A 19,768-nucleotide genomic window follows, 5' to 3' on the forward strand; every position below is an offset into this window, starting at 1 on the left:
TTTGTGTTTAAAAATGATACTAAATGCCATTACTTTCCAGAGCAAAACTAAATTTCTCTGGTTTCCACTGGTTAGTTTGCCTTTTGCTTCCTTTCCTACTCTCTTTGGCTCATGGCGGGGGTGGGGAGTAGTGATGGCATTCCTTCCCCACTGGCAGGCAGGTTTGGCTAAACTTCCAGTAAGTTAACATCATAAGGTTTAAAATGGTGCCTTAAATTCTCCCTTTCTTCACATCCCTCTGCTACTACCTTTGGTCACTGCTAAGAAACCCCAGTGATCAAATAAGCTTCTTCCCAGTATAGAAATCATCATCTAGAACCTTGAGCTAACTAAGTAAGATCTGAACAAAGCTGAGCTGATACACACACTTCATGTGACTCAGAGAGGGCCCATGAGGACTTCTGTCTCACCTAACCCATCACTGGGCTTGTCACTGCTTTACTCACCTGTGGAAGAAAGTTTGGACGTGGAGTGAGTCGAGGAGGGGGTATAAACTGTGGTACTTTGATGGGCTGAGGAGGTGTTGCCTGAACCTGCTAAAAAACGGGAAAAATTAATAAACCACAGAGAACAACAGTTGTTCAATATCAAAGCTAGGCGTTCTTAAAGTATTTTTAGCATCACTATTCCCTGTATCAGACAATATTTTCTAAAAATTTTCACTGTAGAATTAACCATCTGAATTAAGACTTCCTGAAGAAAACTTTTTCACTCTCCCACCTGCACATTTTACCCTACAGAAGTGAACCAATTGCATTTCTGTGTCCTTACATGCCTAAAGTAAAACACAGCAGGCTTGGCAATCTTAGACAATTTCCTCTGACATTCAAGAACTCTTGCACGAACATATTTTAAAAGTCAAGACTGGATCCAAAGTAAAATCAAACTTGCTGCCTGGCCAAATGGGCTTTTTCCTAATATGAGCTTTATCTAGCACTGGATGGCTTTATTCCTGTAGAGAAGTCTCTAATTCTCAGCATTTGACTGAGATAACTGGTCACTTCTCTCAAGATTCCTAGTAAATGCTGAAGCTTCACTTTATTGCTATCTAGTTTACTCATCACTGGTCATCATCCAAAAGCCACCAAGAGCTCTTAGCTGCAATTTTAAGAATAGACTTTAAAACCACAATTTGGTTATATTTTCCCCAAGCTTCAGAGGGCATCAATTTCTAAATGATTTCACCCTAGAATCTCATGAACAGTTTTTGTTCAAGTAATTCTTCAAGGGATGTTTTTTTTCCCCTAATAGACCTTGGACACGGACACTGTTAATTTGTGAGTTTCTTGAATATTTTTAAGTGCCTCAGTTTGTTCTAGTACTTCCTAGGTGCAGCCAATTTCAAGGGATAGTAAACGAAAGGAGTTCAGCGGGGGGTTTTCCCCAAATCGGTAATACAGAGCCAGAGAGTCTGTAAGCACTCAAGTTTCACAGGCAGGTCTGTGAACAGGATGGAGAGAGCAACGTGCAACAGTGTGCATGCCCTTATGAAGGACACGCCTCCCTAAGTCAAGTCAGACTTCGACTGCAGATAACACACTGTATGGATCTGGGTCCTCGGTGTCAAGGGACACTTGTACAGTTATTTGAGCAGATAGTAGGAATGCCATATTCCCTTGTCAGCCCCAAAGGAAAACTTGGTATGGCTGAATGATGGAGACTAAAAAATCCAGCAGGAGCATAAAATGGATATACTCTACAAATGCATATCCTGAACCCTCTCATGTGGCCACACATGAGTAGCAGCTGCTGGCTTACCAGAGTGACTGTGTTTTTTGCCACAATTTGGACAGCCTCTGCCCCAGGCCCAGTGACCTTACTAGACGTCTGGAGGTTGACTGGTGTGTTCTGCACATCAGTGCTGAGCACAGCCTTCTGACTGTTGATGGCGGTCACCATAGCAATGGTAGGTCTCTGGCCCACAACAGAGGCAGGCATGGTCGCAGTTGCTGCTTTCAAGACGAGAGGTAGTGTCTTTGTGGTAATCATAGAAGCTGTAGTTACAGTCTTCTAGGAGACATGGAGAACAGATATTAGGACACTGAAGTGTGACCCCACTAAACAATATGCTGCTAATCCCCAGAAGAAAACAAAGCAATGATTCTTATAATCAAGTTTCTCAATATAACAGTATTTCTTTTGTTTACATACAGCACACTTCTTACTGTAGAGAAAGATAATCTCTAGCTTGTGCCAGAGTTTTCAAACTTAGCTTTAAGTTCATAGTCATAACTGCAGATAGATATGGGCACAGGATTTTCAACAATGAATGGGGTGGGTTTACAGGTATAGAATGTAAGTATACCTATTTATCTACTTTTTTTTTTATTCTTTGCTTGCTCTCAATTTAAACTCTGCAGAGGTTGCAAATCAATGGGGTATACAACATCTCTATTTTTAATTGCTACAACCTCATCGATATGAAGCCATCATATAATTCTGGTTATCTGCCTCCTGTGACACAAAAGCTGGGATGAAAGGACAGTGTCTTTTCATTCTTTTGAGTGTCCCCCTAGAGAGGAGGAAGGGAAACTCACATGAGGATTAGCACAATTGTTGCCTCAGAGGCAGTAAATCCCAAACTCTAGATAATAAAACCCATTAACCACCTAGTATAGTAAATACCAGCTCTTGATACCAAAGGGCTGAGAGTCACTAACTACAATCTTTTCTCTGGAGAGCTGCTGCAGAAGCAATCAAAGATACGGTGAAACATGACAAAGTGGAAACAAACACCTGTGTTTCAAAAAGCCTTACAGATAAGGGGTGCCTGGGGTGGCTCAGCTGGTTAAACATCTGACTTTTGGTTTTGGCTCAGGTCATGATCTAGGAGTCATATGTTGAGCCCCGTGTCAGGCTTGGCAAGGGATGTGGAGCCTGCTTGAGATTCTCTCTCTCCCTCTCCCACTGGCCCTTCGCCACTACTTAGGAAAATAAAAATAAAAATAAAAAAGCCTTATGGTTGAGAGGACAAACAGAGGTAAGAGGACTTGCTCCTCCACTAGTACTAAAGCTCTGCAGCTGTAGTTCCTAGACTTCTTACTGAAGTAGGTAAAGGGAACAGTTACAAAACAAGAAAATGCAAACAACCTTATTACATGGCACACGCACCTATCCAGTGCCATTACTCACTCAAGATCCTCAGATCCAACCGTTTCAGGAACACAGAAGTGCAACCAGAACAGGCCGGTTCTGATTTTGGTACTACTCCACCTTCTTCTTCTTACTCTATACTGGCACTGTCCAGTTTGGTAGCTCCCAGCCACACGTGGCCATTTCAATCCAAATTAATTAAAACAAAATAAAATTAAAACATTTAAAACATCAGTTCCTCAGCCACACTGTCCACATTCCAAGTGTTCAAAAGCCACTTGTGGCTAGTGGCTACCAAACCAGACAGTGATTTCCAACACTGCAGGAAGTTCTACTGGACAGCACTGATCTAGACCAGTGAAAAGGACCCCACTCTCCCTGAAACAGATCTGGACAAATCCCCTCGTGCATTTCTAGTTCAGTGACTATGTCAGTACTTGTGTACTAAGTTGGGTTTTTTGGGGTGGGGGGGGCGGTAATTCTTTACTTCCATCTTCTGCCTGAAATACACACATACATCATCTAATCTTTTAGTATCTTTACTTCCTTTCAATGAAAACAATTAGCAATCTGGCCTCATCTATCCCACTGCAACCTACAAGCAATCTTTATTAATGCTTGTAGCGAAAATCACCCATATCTTTGTTTCCTCTTCTCTAATCAACAAAACAGGCATGTCTCATTCTCCTTGCCAGTGCCTCCTCAAATGTGAAATGGGAGTAAAAGGAGACCACTGGTATTTATTTGGGCGGCGGGGTGGGGGTTCATCTACTATTAATGCAAGATGAAAACCAAATAAAAGCTAAATGCTGTTTATCATTAGAAACATTACATTAGTGTAGAAGAAAGGACTGGCTTTACAGTGCCAGTTATTTGTAGTAAGTGTTTTTAACCCAGTGTGACATTAGCCTATCTTTCGGTTTAAGACATTGAAATACAAAGACCTTTTCAAATGGTGAGCAAGTCACACCAGATGGCATTCAATCTTGGTGCCAACACAGGTTATAGAAGCAAAATCTCTCATCAGCAGAACTCACTGACATGGATTTTAAAAAGCAATTGTGCATGCTGTTACTGCTTTGAAAGAGGTCATGTACTTTTGTTTGAAACATTGTTGGTTCAGGTAAATTATTATCAATATTTTGAATCACCCTAAAGCAATTATTCTAAAAAAAGTCAGTGAAACCTCCAACTCACCTGAATTACATACTTACCATTAACCGCAACACTTAAAAACACCCTTAAAACCTAACAAGTCTGTTGACATCTTAGGTTAGCATCTTATTCCCCTTTATAAATATATAGTTATGGCTAATTTCACAACATGTACTCCAGCATCTATACAATTCACTGTATGTAAAGGTGTAGTACTGTCTAGTACTATATTCACTGATGAAAACTTTTTAGAAAATACATCAGCTAACCACTTATTCACACCAGGCATAACAGAGGTATTGCTTAAATTCTTCCCTCTGGTCTGGTGCTTATTCTAAGTGCTTGGGGATATAAACCAAACTCTTGGGAGTGTTAGAGTTTAGATGACAAAAAGAATCTACAATTTTGAAATCCAAACCTAACGACAACCTCTGACTTGTCTGGCAGGAAGGAGAGAAGACACGGGAGAGGAAAGGTATCCAACAACAAAGAAAATGATGTTTCTGGAAGCTGTGAGTAGTCCCTGGCTGGTTGATGCTGTCCAATTGTGACCGGCTTCCAGATAAGTGAGCAGTTTCCCCACAGCGTCATGAAGAGGTTCTTTAATTTTGACAAAATCTAAACTGCACCAACGAGAGTTCTGCATGTATTAATGCAGAAATACATGGCATAAAACACTAAAAATCATTTTATTTATTTTTTTGGCCAAGTTATTGTAGTTTACCGGCAAAGCATGCGGTGTTGATTTAAAACAGACTGCAGTGAACAAATTGGAACGACCAGGGGTTATTACTACGGGTGCTAGTGAACTTCCATCCCTAGTTTAGGCTATTTTCATTTAATTTTGAATGGCAAGTAACTGTTGTGCACTCACATGACTACAAATAGAACCAACCCACTCCTCTTTTGGTCCATTAGGATTTATTTTCTATTTGGTTTCATTAACTGTTGCTTCATTACATTTGTATTCCATCATTAAAAAGGACACGACTGGGAATGTGAGTTGAAGGGTAGACCTGCATTCAACTCTACTGTCTTTCATTCTTTTTCTGTGAATTGAAAAAACTTCAAAATCTACCTACAGGGATGAATTTGAGTTAACTAAGTAAAGGGGACCGGTCCCCCCACTCCCCATGCCTTGGTCCCTGCTAGCCACTTGACTCAGAATAAAAAACATTCTCTGCCAAGCACCTCCTGTTTGCCTGTGCTGACTGCTACTTAATATTCTTTTCCAAACTTAGATATTTAACATATGCCATATACAACTTCTCAGTTGTCCTTGACCTCGTGGACTTTTAAGGACTCCCTTTGCCTAAAACTAACAGCTCTGCCATGCACTGGAGGCTTCTCCAAGCTAGCTTCTTTCTACCTCTCTGGCTTTATCTCCCTTCGCCATTATTGCCCAGAATCCACACCTGAGCCACATCAGTCTCTGCTATTCCTGGGACACACATTTACTTTTGGTCACATAATTGTCTACATCTGTGATGCTCCTCCCTTCTGCTCTATCGCTAAAATCTCACTGATCTGTCCACATCCTGCTCAAGTGTCACCTTGTCCATGAAGCACCTCTGATCTCTCCAGTTAAAATTTACTCTTCACAAGTACTTTCATTTTATTCTCTTTGTTAGCTGTTTACACTGTCCTCTTTTCTAAATTTTTAATATTCTTGTTTTTGAATCCACCTTCTTCATTGCCGAGCATAGTGTCTGTATATAATAGAGACCCAATAAAAATTTACAGGATGAATGAAATTGATGATAATATACCAGATTCTAGGCAGGGACCGTGACCACCTCTTTGTATACCAGAATCTAGCACACGGAAAACACCCAATAAATACTGATTGACAGTTTATTGTAAAGACAGAAACTAAAAACTTAGAGGGTCTTCTGGCTTTTAAAATTATACATCTGCATTTAACAGAACAGAATAGAACAGAACGAGCTTAGATAAATCAATTAAATATATGGTAGGTGAGCTACCAGGTGGACAGCTGCCACACAACACTGTTTGGGGGCCAGCCCTTCGCCCCTTACTATCACTCACCATCCCACAGCAGCACAGAACTCAGACTACTAGGAGGGAAGAGCTATTATAAGTATTACATAAGTATTTCCTCTGATTTGTGGGACACCGAATGTTACTTGAACAGAAAGTATCCATGGGTTAAGAGAGAAAACGCCTACATACCAGGAAACAATGAATTCTACCACACTCTTTCCCTGTAGACACTTTCTGATGAAACTGTACTTTGCAAAGAGAACAAACTAATCAACTCCAACAAAAGTAATCTGATAAGCAATCCTTCAGAAGAAATAGAAGTCCTGGTCAGGGGGTTTTAAAACAGTTTGAATGCTTCATTTTCAAAGAGCCCCGGAATGGAGATTATGGTAAAATTTATGCTCCAGCTATCTGATTTACAACAGGAATTACTCTTTTTCCTACATTGGCAGCGTTTTCTATAATGTTGGCATTTCATTTTTTGGTACTGTACAGTAGTACAGAAGAGCCATGAATGGACAGAGGTTTTCACCAGAATACCTGGGTTCACATCTTGGCTCTACCACACATACTATCTATATGATTTTAGATAATTACTTCATCTCTCTGTGTCTTGGTTTTCTTTTCTAAACAATAACAACAACAAGAACAATAATAATACCTTCCTTATTAGGGTTGTGGTAAGGACTGTGTATGTTACATATGTAAAGTACTCAGGAGAGTAGCAGTTTACAGTAACCTCGATTAAATGTCAACTATCTTTGCTAATCTTTAGTATTTTTTACAAGTAATATATTCCTCACTTGAAAAGTGTTCTCTGTGAACCAGCCCAATGTCCATAAACAGTGATTAATCAAGCAAACTATAATCTTTTTCTCTATGTATACAGTGAAGACTTGGTACTGGTGCATAAAGGGTGCCCATGCTTGCATTTCAGAAGATCCCAACGTCTTTGAAATCATGTGCAAAAATGAGTGTTATTAGGTGTGAATGTATACTGTTCTGGAGAGAGGATCCACCGCTTTCACCAAAGTCTTAATGGGGTCATGATCCCTAAGAATCAAGAACCACTGCTCAACCATCCCATCTTAAAAGGTATGCTCACATTACAGGCAGGTGTGTGGAGATCAAGCCTGAACAGTTTGCGTGTGTGTGCGTGTGTGTGTGTTCCAATAACACTTTATTTATGAATGTTGAAAATGGACTTTCATATAATTTTCATACGAAATAATACAAATACTATGAAATACCTTTAACCATTAAAAATGTCAAAAACATTTGCTTGAAATAGTTTTCCTAGTTGAACATTATCCTCAAATATGTCCTTTTTGTGTATTTTGCCTTACTGTCCTTATATGCTAGTTTAAACGTCCCTTTCAGCAAAAACATCTGCACAACTACACCAAGTTAGAATGTTATCAAACCTCCAGTTCTCAGTTCTAGTTTGGACCTGTAGCTTCCATTTCAGATTTCCTTCAATATATTGGAACAAATTCATATCTCTGAATAATGGAAACACATCACCCTTCTTCTGAATGCCTTTATACCTGGTTCACCTCCACACCTAACTGCTAAGAGTTCCAGCAAAACGATTTCAATGGAGGCGGAGTCGCACAGACTTTTAGAACAGGTGCAAAGAAATACTTCCAGAAATGCAAAATAAGACCTTAGTTCTTAAGACCTTAGTTCTAACACAGAGAAGTGATTTTTCTTTGTCACCAACTACCTTTCCCCTCTTCTTTGGACAGGTGGGAAATCATTTGACTTTTACTCCTCAGTAATACTGTTTCCTTCTGCCAGGGAATTTCAAGGGATTTTTTTACCCCTGTGTATAGTATAAAAAAGTAACCACAATAACTTTTGTCTAGGGTTAGCTGAGCTTAGTACTGAAAGGGGCCCTAGCTCTACCTGCCTGAAAATCAACCAGCCTAGTGCAGGAAGCCTGCAGGGCTTCCGCCACACTTTTACCTGGGAAGCGGTCAGGCTGGGAGAGGGTGCAGCCGACTGGGCGTGGTGGTGGTGGTACTGCGGCGGCTGCTGGAGCTGCTGGAGGGGTTGCTGCTGTGCTGTTTGTAGTTTGTTTTCAGACTGTGGCAATGGCTGTATTTGGAACTTGTCTGGTTGTTCTTGCTTCACTATCAGGTTCTTCCGTAGCTGTTCAACTACCCTTTTCTACCCCATGGAGACAAAAAGAAAGACCATGTATCAGAGTATTGTCCTATCAGCTGTGACGCATGCAGCTACACACCTCTGACATCGTTCTGTGACCAGCTTCACCTAAAACTTGTGACGTCTAAAATTTACAGATGTGACACAGGAGGATAAACCAACAGCATAGGAAACATTTTATAGCTCAAGGGAGACAAAGCCACACAGAGGAGAAGAGAAGATAATGGACTTCACACAGCAGAGCTCACATTTCTGGACCATCATTAGCCTGGTGTGCTCAGCTGGAAGGGCAATACCGTGTGGCCACTAACACCGGACTCTGGAGACACAGACTTATGTTTTGCTACTTACCAGCTCTCTGATGTTCATCAAGCTACTTAACCTATCTGTGTCTCGATTTCCTGTTCTGTAAAATGAGGTGATTAACAATATCCTTGGGGTTCTTATGAGGACCCGACAGGCTGCTGGATGTAAAGTACTCACAACTGTGATGGGCACATTGCTGGTGGTTTTACTTTTAGTATCTGGTAACACGGACATCGGCCATACTAATTTTTGTTATTCAAACAAACATCACGTATCGGTCTCAAACATTAAACAGACTCTTAAACAGAGAAACCCTGATCTCAGATATATGCCATACAAAGAATACTCATTCTAAATGACTCAACTGTGAAACTCATGAGCAGGACCTCTTTGCTGGGATAGGATCTGCGGAAATGTGTACATTTGTTTAGGCAAAGGAGGGACTTAGTTACATGGGATAAAAATTTAAAAACTGGAGTTTCTTGAATTTCTACATCTTATCCAAATCCAAGAAAAATATGTATTTTGATACTTTCATTACTATATTTCAAAAGAACATAAGCTCCATGAGGGCAAGGACCTATTTTGTCCACGATTATACTCGGGGCTAGAACTATGTAGCTTAGTAAATGTCTCCTCACAGCATGTGAAAAGTGATGGGTACCGGAGACCAGCAAATGACTCAGGGAACATGTCCTATAAAACCACTGGGGGCCAGACTGGGGCTGCCTCTCTGGGCCTAATGGCTAGAAGCAAGTGTAAGCAGTACTCTTCATATACTTTCAACTGAGCTCACCAGCTGAGGTTTGTTATTTCTGATAAAATAGACTGCCATTTTCCAATACAGATCATGAATGAAGAAAAATAAGTAAATGAAGATCTTTAAATAAAGGGTTAAGTGACACCATATGGCCAGGTTGACTTCAAATTCCCCTTATTTTTATTTTTTTAAGAATTTTTTTTTAAAGATTTTATTTACTTATTTGACAGAGAGAGAGAGATCACACGTGGGCAGAGAGAGGCAGAGAGAGGAAGGGAAGCAGGCTCCCCGCCTAGCAGAGAGCCTGATGTGGGGCTCCATCCCAGGACCCTGGGATCATGACCTGAGCTGAAGGCAGAGGCTTTAACCCACTGAGCCACCCAGGTGCCCCTCAAATTCCCCTTATGATGCTAACCAACTTCACTGCACATATCCTCTAAAGAACCCAAACTTATAAGGTTACTTGCTTAACATATTTGAGCATTAAAATATTTATAAAATGGATTTTTAAGAACTTTTAAGTCAATACAAAATATATTATTGAGAGAATTTTTTTGTATTTTTATTGATTCTTTTTAGGCAATGAAAATATCATATAAAGGCCAATATGGGGGGGTCTGCTAAACTTTATATTCTGTCTTCACTGCCTCTTTGAGTAGTTAAATTTCACAAAGAAAAGAAAAAAGGATGCAGAGTCCAAAGTCTCTGCAGAAACCATCTGTAGAATAATAAAAATGCAAATTAATAAAAATATCAAATTCTTATAAAAAATTAACTTAAGTCTTCAAAATCCTATTTCTCAAGTATAAAAAGATAGAGTAATTGAATTGATACAGTTTAGGAGAAGGGCAAGAAGTGGCAGTGGTGCTACAGATAATTTTGAGTATCACAGATAGATTTTATTGCGTGGTGACTTCCAGAACATTAAGACATTTAACAATTAAATCATTACTTTAAAATCATTGCTCTCAGTCCCCCTCCTTAACATAAAACCAGCACTAAACAAACATAGTAACGACTAGCTGAAGTGTAGCATCGGTACACCACAAAAGGGACGCCAAGAACCTCTACAAAAAACCCCAGCTCAAATCGAAGGGAGGAGAGAAACCATGAGGAAATAATAGAACACAAATGTGACACCTGCCAAAAAATAAACTTTGAACAAAAAAACAGCACAAAAACGAAGTAATTACCCTACCAGGCACAAAAGGAAAAGATATTTTTCCCCTCTACAGCCATCCCTGGGACATACAGCATGCTCTCCTACTTAACTGCCTAACTGGGGTAAACTGGAAGCAAGAGACAAAGCCCAGAACCCACTCCCAGCGTCGTGTACAACAGAAGGGAACAGTAGGGGAAAGAACGAGGAAGGGATGCAGGCTAGAGTACTCTGCAGCCATATGGCCAGAACGAGGTGACGGCCAATCAGAACCAGAATCAGCGAAGTGGGAGTCAGTGAGTCACACTGCATTCACAACTGTTCCTCCCCCAGGGCCTGAAACAAAGCCTGTGGAACCCTTGGGGAGGCACAGGGATCAAAATACTTGCAAACTTACATTAGTCTTTGAGGGAAGGAAAAAGAAGGGGAGGAAGAGAAGAAAGCTGTGTAGATGGGACATGGGTCAGATCATATGAGCTAGGTACAATTTTCTTTGAAAGAAGGCTCTGGTATGTTTCAGAGTGCCGCTCGGAAATGCATTGTCCCTGCCCTCCTTTCTCTGTTCCCATTAGAAGAACGCTAAGCTTGCAGTTGTGCATGTCTATTCAAATTTTTTAAAAAATGAAGGTCTGAGGGAAGCACTGATGCCTCCTGTCACTTAAATTTATCACTGCGTCTTGAAAACCGATGACCTGAAGTTAGGCGGGGTCTGAGGCAGAGGCATGCCTTAGGCAGCCGGCTGGTAAGGGAGGTGCCCTATGCTTTAGTGGGCTTTCCTAAGTTCCACAACCCAGACTTGTTCTAGAGCTTAGTCCTGCAGCTCCAGCAAACACACCAGTCACTTTAACTCCAGTAAGTACCTGATCTGGATCAGTACCAGTTATGGGCAGAAAAGACTACAGCTATCAAATTTCATAAATTTTAGCTATGTGCTATCAAGCAAAGTTCTTAAGGATCCTCTCACTTCCACAGGAAGTGAGCCTATACTTTTATTATTATATGTTTTAAACAAAGAAATCATGACTTCTGCTGGTCATTAATGAAGGTTATACAAAGTAAACAATTTGGCGTTTTTAATGTTATTCACGTATACAGGAGACCTTGAAATGTAGCTAACTATTTTGGAACATTAACCTGAAGCTTTGAGAAGAGGGCTAAGTGTCACAAACTGGCCATTTGTCACTGACTAATAAGTTAATAAAAGTTAAAAAGAAAAGGGGGTGGGGAAAGAAGGAGATGAGAAAGGAAAAGCTGTAAAGGATGAAGGTAGGAGGGAGGGAGAAAAAGCCAGTAATAATGTACCACCTTCTTTCCTTAATATATTTCCTAGAAGAATGGGCCAAAGGGTCTGGTGTCCAGAATGGCTAGCTAGTACTGCCCCCTCCAATCAATCCATCTGTCAAGAACCGCTCCATAAACCCCATGTAATTCCAAGCCTCGGAACCCCTTGACATTCCCATCACTAGGTTTTATCAGGGCTTCTTCAGGCAGAAGAGTTCACAGGCCTGTAACACTTCAAGTCACAGTTTCTGAGACAGGTAGTCACGGTGATCAATATTGTGACATTCAGCAATACTATCAACATGTTCACACGACAGCAAGACAGATCCCAAAGAAAATACAGAAGTTTATAGGTATGACTCAACAGAAAATCGGGTTCATTCTTCAGTTATGTAAGTCGATCACAACAAGTTCCATGGCACTGGTCAATACAGAAGGGAGATGGAGAGATGGCAGGACCCCCCCCCCCCATGAAGCCCCCACTTTATTTCCAGCAAATTCTCAAGAAGCTTTTAAAAATCTTCTCTCAGGGGCTCCTAGGTGACTCAGTCGGTTAAGCGTCTGCCTTCAGCTCAGGTCATGATCCCAAGGTCCTGGGATCAAGTCCCATATCCCCCCCTCCCTGCTCAGCAGGGAACCTGCTTGTCCCTCTCCCTCTGCCTGCCACTCCCCCTGTGTGTGCGTGCTCTCGCTCTCCCTCAGTCAAATAAATAAAATCTTTAAAAAAAAATCTCTCAAAAGGAGCTCCAGGTACCAGCCCTTGCCCTCCATAACTACATGTCAGCGATCCAGTCAGTTGCTCTACTTACTTGTGTTACATTCTACATTACCTGTTTTATATAAATTATGATAGGGCAACACCCACACAGACATCTTCTTACATGGTACTGCCTTAAAAATTCATCCTTTGTCCCCTCCATCAATCAATCATATAATCTGAAAATAGAACCCACACCCTTCATGCCAGAGACCAAAAAAGACTTGTAACTTTTCACAAATTCAGAAAGTCAAGAACAAATCTTACCTACCTTCCTATGTAAAATGCAGTGAAAAATGTTTCCAGGTCTTCAGACTCACCAATAGCTCAAATGAAACCAGCGATACTAAATTTTGGTGTGCAGAGAAACTAACATGGAGAAACTTAGATTTGTTGAAGTCAAAATTTACTCAGAGATGGGAAAAAAAAAACTTTCTACTATCTGACTGAAGTTCAAACACTGCATTTATAAGCAATACCAATATTCTTTAACACTGAAGACACAGGAAGGAGATAAGGTAACAGTCTTCAGAATGCTACTACATAATTATCCTCTAAAGAATAGGGCATATGTTACTGTCATAAAATTAGTCACAAAATTAAATCGGGGGGAGGGGGCACTTGGGTGGCTCAGTGGGTTAAAGCCTCTGCCTTCAGCTCAGGTCATGATCCCAGGGTCCTAGATCGAGCCCTGCATCAGGCTCTCTGCTCAGCAGGGAGCCTGCTGCCTCCTCTCTCTCTCTCTCTGCCTGCTTCTCTGCCTACTTGTGATCTCTATCAAATAAATAAATAAAATCTTTTAAAAAAAATTAAATCCTGGGTAAAAGGTATGCGTTATTAAAAGGAAAGAGAAAAATGAGGGAAATTTCTACCATTTTATGAATAAGAACACAAAGAAAAGACAATAAATTCAAAATCAGCCCCTTTCTAATGCAGTAAGTAAAATTCAAGGGAAGAACATACACTGAAGGTATTAGAGAGAACGTTCTAGGTAAGACACACAGGACAGAATTTTGACAGAGAGGAAGGAAGAGGAATACTGGCGGCAGCAGGTATAAAAATAGACTTAGCTAAAAATAACTGCATTTTATTTGTTTTGTAAGGCACTAGAAAAGTTTTCCTCAAACTCTCTGATACTCAGTTTCACGGTTAGAATTAGGCAAATAGATTCTAACCTATAAAGCCTCTAAAAAAGGGATATGCCCTTTGAACATACCACCTGTTAGACAGAAGCACTACCTCCAACCCCCTCACCTTAGACACAGAACCGGTTACTGTCTACTAATGAGGACCTGTTTGATCTTAGAGAGCTGCCAATGCTGATGCTGTTTTAGAGCTCTGCAGAGTGCCATGGAATTTGTACAGTACAATATAAATAAATTGAGGACAGCAGCAGGTGGAATTACCAGAGGTCTTTTTTTTTTTTTTTTTTTTTAATAAAGTTCAACATTCTCCACATGCATGCTTAACAGATGGTGGAAAACACACATGTATGTCATGGTACTGATTTTTGGCTTACTTTTTTAATTAAAAATACATTTGTTGGGGTTTACTCTTCCTTCAAAACACACACGCACACACATATACACAATGATATTGAAATCAATAGGTTTCACATCCCATCTCCACAGGAAATTAGACCTTTTATTCATATCAATGGGATTATATTCCATGTCCATAGGGGATTAGAGCCTTTATGTGATGCCCTGATTGAAACGTGGTTTACATTTTTCTTACTTAGTTCATTTATGCTCTATCAGATAAACTCCTTATGCAGGACTATGAAAGACTGCTAAGATTGCTGTAGTCAGACTCTACCTAAACCTAGGGACCCTTCTAAGAACCTGGGAACTGCCTTTATTTGCATCCAACAAGAAAGAGTGTAGCTGTTGAACTCAAGAGAGATATGTCCCTGGAGCACTACGGTTCTCCAGGATGTAACATACTCAAATGGAAGGGCGAAATAATATAAAAGCAGAGAGAGACCAAAAAAAAAAAAAAAAAAAAGAAGAGCACTGCATGCTGGGGATGGTGGTTGTAAGATATTTCTCTACAATAAAAAACAAAGGAAAGCAAAATCAGAACCCATTTGGCTTATAATTAAGATTTCTATGTTTGGGGTGCCTGGATGGCTTAGCGGGTTAAGACTCAGCATTCAGCTCAGGTCATGATCTCAGGGTCCTGAGATGGAGCCCTGCCTGGGGCTCTCTGCTCAGCAGGGAGCCTGCTTCCCCCATGCCCCTGCCTGCCTTTCTGCCTACTTGTAATCTCTGTCAAATAAACAAAATCTTTAAAAATTTTTTTCTATATTTCTCTGAAGCACTAAGCTATACTATCCTGCCTATTTCAGAAAAATATTGAGGATCAACTGTATTAATGGTAGGGAGTGCTTTAGAAAACTGTTGAGGGCAATGTGAAATTAAGGCATGATAACCAATGAGTAATACAATGTGTCTAGGAGGATTTTTTATTTTTTTAAGATTTTATTTATTTATTTGACAGGCAGAGATCACAAGTAGGCAGAGAGGCAGGCAGAGAGAGAGGAGGAAGCAGGCCCCCTGTTGAGCAGAGAGCCCTACTCGGGGTTGGATCCCAGGACCCTGAGATCATGACCTGAGCCGAAGGCAGAGGCTTTAACCCACTGAGCCACCCAGGCGCCCCACTAGGAGGAATTTTTAACTGAAAGCAACAGCTACTTAAATGTGACTTTTACTTTCAATGTCAATTATATTTCAATGGCTTGATTTTTAACATCTAGTCAAATATTTTTGTGTTAGTTTTTTTTAGCAGGAGTCACCAAAACAATGTACAGGATTAAGAAAGAGAATGCTACCTGTTGCCTTTTTGTCTCAAAAGTCAAACACATTAGAGAATATTTCCCTGTATAGAAATCTAGGCATGGCCCAGGTTTCTTATACCTCTACAGTGGTTCAGGGCCATATTCTGAATGCATAAAATAGATGTCCAATTTAAATGCAACCTGACCCAGCAAACACCCTAGATATAGTAATGAGAACAGCAGGAAAAAAACATAAGAACCATTTATAATCTGTACAATTTAGCTGCTTGCTAATATAAAGAAGTGCCTGAATCTTTGTGTTTGTACCACAATGAGATATGACACGGAGGCTATTAATTTGTAAATTAAGCTCCAGTTCATCAAAATGCATGCCCCTCTGTAACTATCTGTTACAGACCTGCACACATCATGAGCTTGTCATTCATCATTCCATGGCTCTATTCCACAACTTAAAAGGCAGCATTGCCTTGTTAATGTCAGAGCTGTCCCATACACTACAGAAATCCTCTCTTTGCTCTGTCCTGAAGCTGCTGTGCTTGGTTTTCCTCACAAAAGAATTATGATTGGAGGTTGCTGTGCAGTAGCTGTCCCTGACAAGTTGGATATGAAAATACAATTTAAGCACAGTAATGATCCTAAAACAGGAGGAGGAAAAAGGGGAAACAAAACCAAAAACCTCTGTCATTTTGTGGGATACTGCTCAGATAAAAGATGGTGTTGCCTACTCCCAAACCTTAGGTACAATAAGAGAGAACATAAGAAGTCCTCTTTTCACAGAAACACAAGACAGAATAAGATGCTAGAAGAGGTAAATATAATAGACAACCAAATTCTATGCGGAATGGGTGTACTAGGACACAAATCAATCATGTCTAAAGGCGAGGATCTTTTTAACAATCCTTAATTCTGCAGTTTTATCTTAAAAGAGAGAAAAAGACAGACAACAGTATTAGAACAATATACTATGTCAGGCTGGATACATCAAGTAGAAAATATTCTATGATGAAATGCAGTATTTTCCTTGCATGTGGAAAAAAAAAGTAAGTCTTACAAATCACTAAACACTGACATTTTGAATTGGGAAGTATCTTAACAAAAGAACATCCTGAACAACACTCTTGATGTCTAAAAACGTAATTGTTATCATCTGCCATCACAGCATAAACACATGGATTTTAGAAAGCTTCCAAAGCTACCCAATGAGTGTCTCTTAATTTCACAAAGTATTTGCTATTTGGGTAGTTAATTTATCACCAAATATTTGTTACAATCACTTAAAGAGAAAAATGAACAGTGTTACAAATTTGCTTTCTGACAAGACCCCACATAAAACAACACGGAGGAAGCAATTCCATCACCTAGGTAGGCTGCCAAGATGAGAGATGGGGAACTTTCCACTGGATCTTCCAAGACACGTGACAAAAGATGATTTGCACTACTCTGTGTTTAGTCTGAGTTTTCTGCATCAGAGACAGAAGAAACTTGAACTCATCTTTCAGAATTTCAGAGCGGGTTTGCTTTTTTGTTTTAACTTGTCAGTACTAGAAATTTTATTAAAGAGAGCTAGAGATTCAGCAATATAGAAGAAAAGCATGAATAACCTCCTAATGAATAAAAAGCATTTGGTTAAAAATTTAAGTATTTAATTAAATCTTAAGTGTGAAGGAAAACATTTTTCACAGGCTATGAAAACCATTAAATCCAATCCATGAATCTCTATATGGATATTTAGTTTTCTCTCTCTCTCGCTCTCTCTCTCTCTCACACACACACACACGCACATGCACACACACACACACTCTGAGGTTTAGAAAAGATGGCATGGCTGCAGTAAAGATGATGTGTTGTTTTTATATCTTTTTTCAGTATACTTCTTGGTACTAAATGGAGCTCACGCTTTTCACCTCTACTGTTCTCCAGTTTCCACATCCAACAAAATTACTGAGGTGCAGGGTCAGAAGAGAGGACACTGTACTCGATGTAGGATCAGTCCCTTGATTTTTAAAATTAGACTTTATTTTTTAGAGCAGCTACAAATTCATAGTAAAGTTGAGTAGAGAGTACAGATACCCTTCTCCCTTCCTATCAACATCCCCATCAGAACAGTACACTTGTTAAAACTGATACACCTGTACTGAATACCTCATTATCACCCAAAAGCCATAGGTTGTACTAGGATTTACTCCCCATGATGTATATTCTATGCATTTCGACCAATGTACAATGACATATGCCCACCACTGTAGCATATGGGACATTTTAATTACCCCAAACCCCTCTGTGCTCTATTCATCCCTCCCTCCCACCAACCCCTGGCAACCACTGGCCATTTTACTGTCTCCATAATTTTGCTTTTTCCAGAATGCCATATTGTTGAAGTCATGTAGCAGGGAGCCTTTTCAGATTGGTTTCTTTCACTTAGTAATATGCATCTAAAGTTTCTTCTTGTCTTTTCATGGCTTAATAGCTCATTCTTTAAGCACTGAATAATATTCCATTGTCCAGATGGGCCACAGCAGTTTCTTGACTTCTAGATATAGTTTAATATGGCACTGGTGAGTTCTAAATGGTCACAACAGAAACAACAACCATCTTATCGGATAGACACTGCCTGCCAGGTAGGACACACTGAGACCCTAGAGCATCTGCGTAACTTGACCTAAGTCTCAAGCCAGGGGTAGAGTCAGACTTAACTAACACTTCTAGTTCCTCATATCTAATTCCATATCCACCCCCTGTCCCCCTGCCCCAATTATTCTACCTGCTGGTAAGGACTAAGAGCCCTCACATCTATATACTACGTAATATAACAAGCCACAAAAGCACCGCATAAAAAATCTCGAGATACATATCTCTTACATGTATCACCCACTTTTAGGAAAAATAAGTAGAGAGGTAGTATTATGCAGCAAAAATAATACAAAGAGTCCAAAAAATCTGGGTTCTGGTCTCATATTTGTCACTAAGTCATATCTGTGACCTCAGGTAAGTTATTTACCTATTCTTGGGCTCAGCTTCTCTCAGTCTCTAACATTCTCTTCTGCTTAAAATTCTATGAATCTCTGAATGGCAAGAATACAATCTCTTGAGCTATACTTCTTATAAGTGCTATACACAGAAAACTAATGGTCATAATGATGATCTTGACACACACTACAAAGAAACTAAATCATTAAAAAATGTTTCATTCTGAGATTGAAAACTCACTGTCAGGTAATGTACATGAATGAAGCGGGCCAACTAAGAGATAATAAGCAGTGATGGGGACGAAGGTCAACTCGAGAGGGAGGGCCTTGTCTGAAGGCACTGATGGAAGAGCTGCTTTCAACGCTGTGAGGCAAACAAAATCTCTCCGCCAGTTAGATTAGGCCCAGGGGCTACCAGTCTTCAATCCCTAGACAATAATTACAACCAGTGAACTGTAGTTACTAGGAGAGAAATCAGCCATTACTTAGAAAAATTTTCAACAATAGGAGGTGAGTCAAAAAGGATTTCAGATAACCAGAAAATTAAAATGGCTTCCTGGTTAATTAAAATTTACCACTGTGAAAGGGCTGGGATGTGACTTTCATGAGAAAAGGTACAGACATACAATGCCAAGTAATCAATGGGCATGAGAAAAATGTGGTTAAGATAAAATATCTGGAAGATAGGAGAGAGACAAACAACTATATACAAAATATACAAGAATGACAAAATTAATAATAATGTGTCCTAGAAATGTGCTGACTTTTTCAAAATAGCTTAATATACCTCACAGATAATTTAATCCCCTCCCCGTCATGTTGCACTGACATAAGAATGAACTGGAATCAGTTTATCTACCACTGAACTGTGGCTGTCTCTAGGGCTGGAGAAAGCAGCTGCTTAACAGCCGCATTGTAGAGGTCAGAAAAATGAAAACTGCCTTGTTGAAGCCGTCCAGGGAATTACAGTAAGCAAAATGTGATCATCAAACTTGGAATCCAACCAGAACACTAGAAACACCTCCTGCCATTTAACTGGTTCTCGTTTTTGAGTACTGAGAGTTTTCAAAATCATTTAATTTACATGATTAAGAAAAAAGGAATTCATGTTACAAATATATGGATTACTTCATAAATTTTCAAGAATTCTACTTTCTGAACGAACCCTAGATGAAAAATGATGGTCCCGCTTTCCACAAATTTCTTAATGATGTGATATTTTCAGCTTAAGTAGTCATTCGTACATGTACCTAGCACTTTACATTTGTAAATTTTCATGCCCTCTTAGCAAAGAAGGTCTTCACAGCCATGCTGGGTG

At 39.9% G+C, this 19,768-nt stretch overlaps 1 protein-coding gene across 20 annotated transcripts in view; it reads right to left on the reverse strand.

Annotated features, from left to right (window-relative positions):
* The window catches only part of PHF21A (PHD finger protein 21A), a 192,731-nt gene that overhangs the window by 45,404 nt on the left and 127,559 nt on the right, over positions 1-19,768 (reverse strand). For 15 of the 20 annotated variants that reach the window (XM_059140839.1, XM_059140848.1, XM_059140709.1 and 12 more), the window contains 3 exons: positions 8,221-8,424; positions 1,759-2,010; positions 447-536 (listed from right to left, as the gene is read on the reverse strand). In XM_059140839.1, coding sequence (XP_058996822.1) covers positions 447-536; positions 1,759-2,010; positions 8,221-8,424 — 546 coding nt within the window. The remainder of the gene's footprint in view (positions 1-446; positions 537-1,758; positions 2,011-8,220; positions 8,425-19,768) is intronic. The other 5 variants (XM_059140867.1, XM_059140834.1, XM_059140818.1 and 2 more) reach the window with 2 other exon arrangements.

Source organism: Mustela lutreola, chromosome 1 (assembly GCF_030435805.1).
Source record: "Mustela lutreola isolate mMusLut2 chromosome 1, mMusLut2.pri, whole genome shotgun sequence".
In the NCBI taxonomy this organism is placed as follows: domain Eukaryota; kingdom Metazoa; phylum Chordata; class Mammalia; order Carnivora; family Mustelidae; genus Mustela; species Mustela lutreola.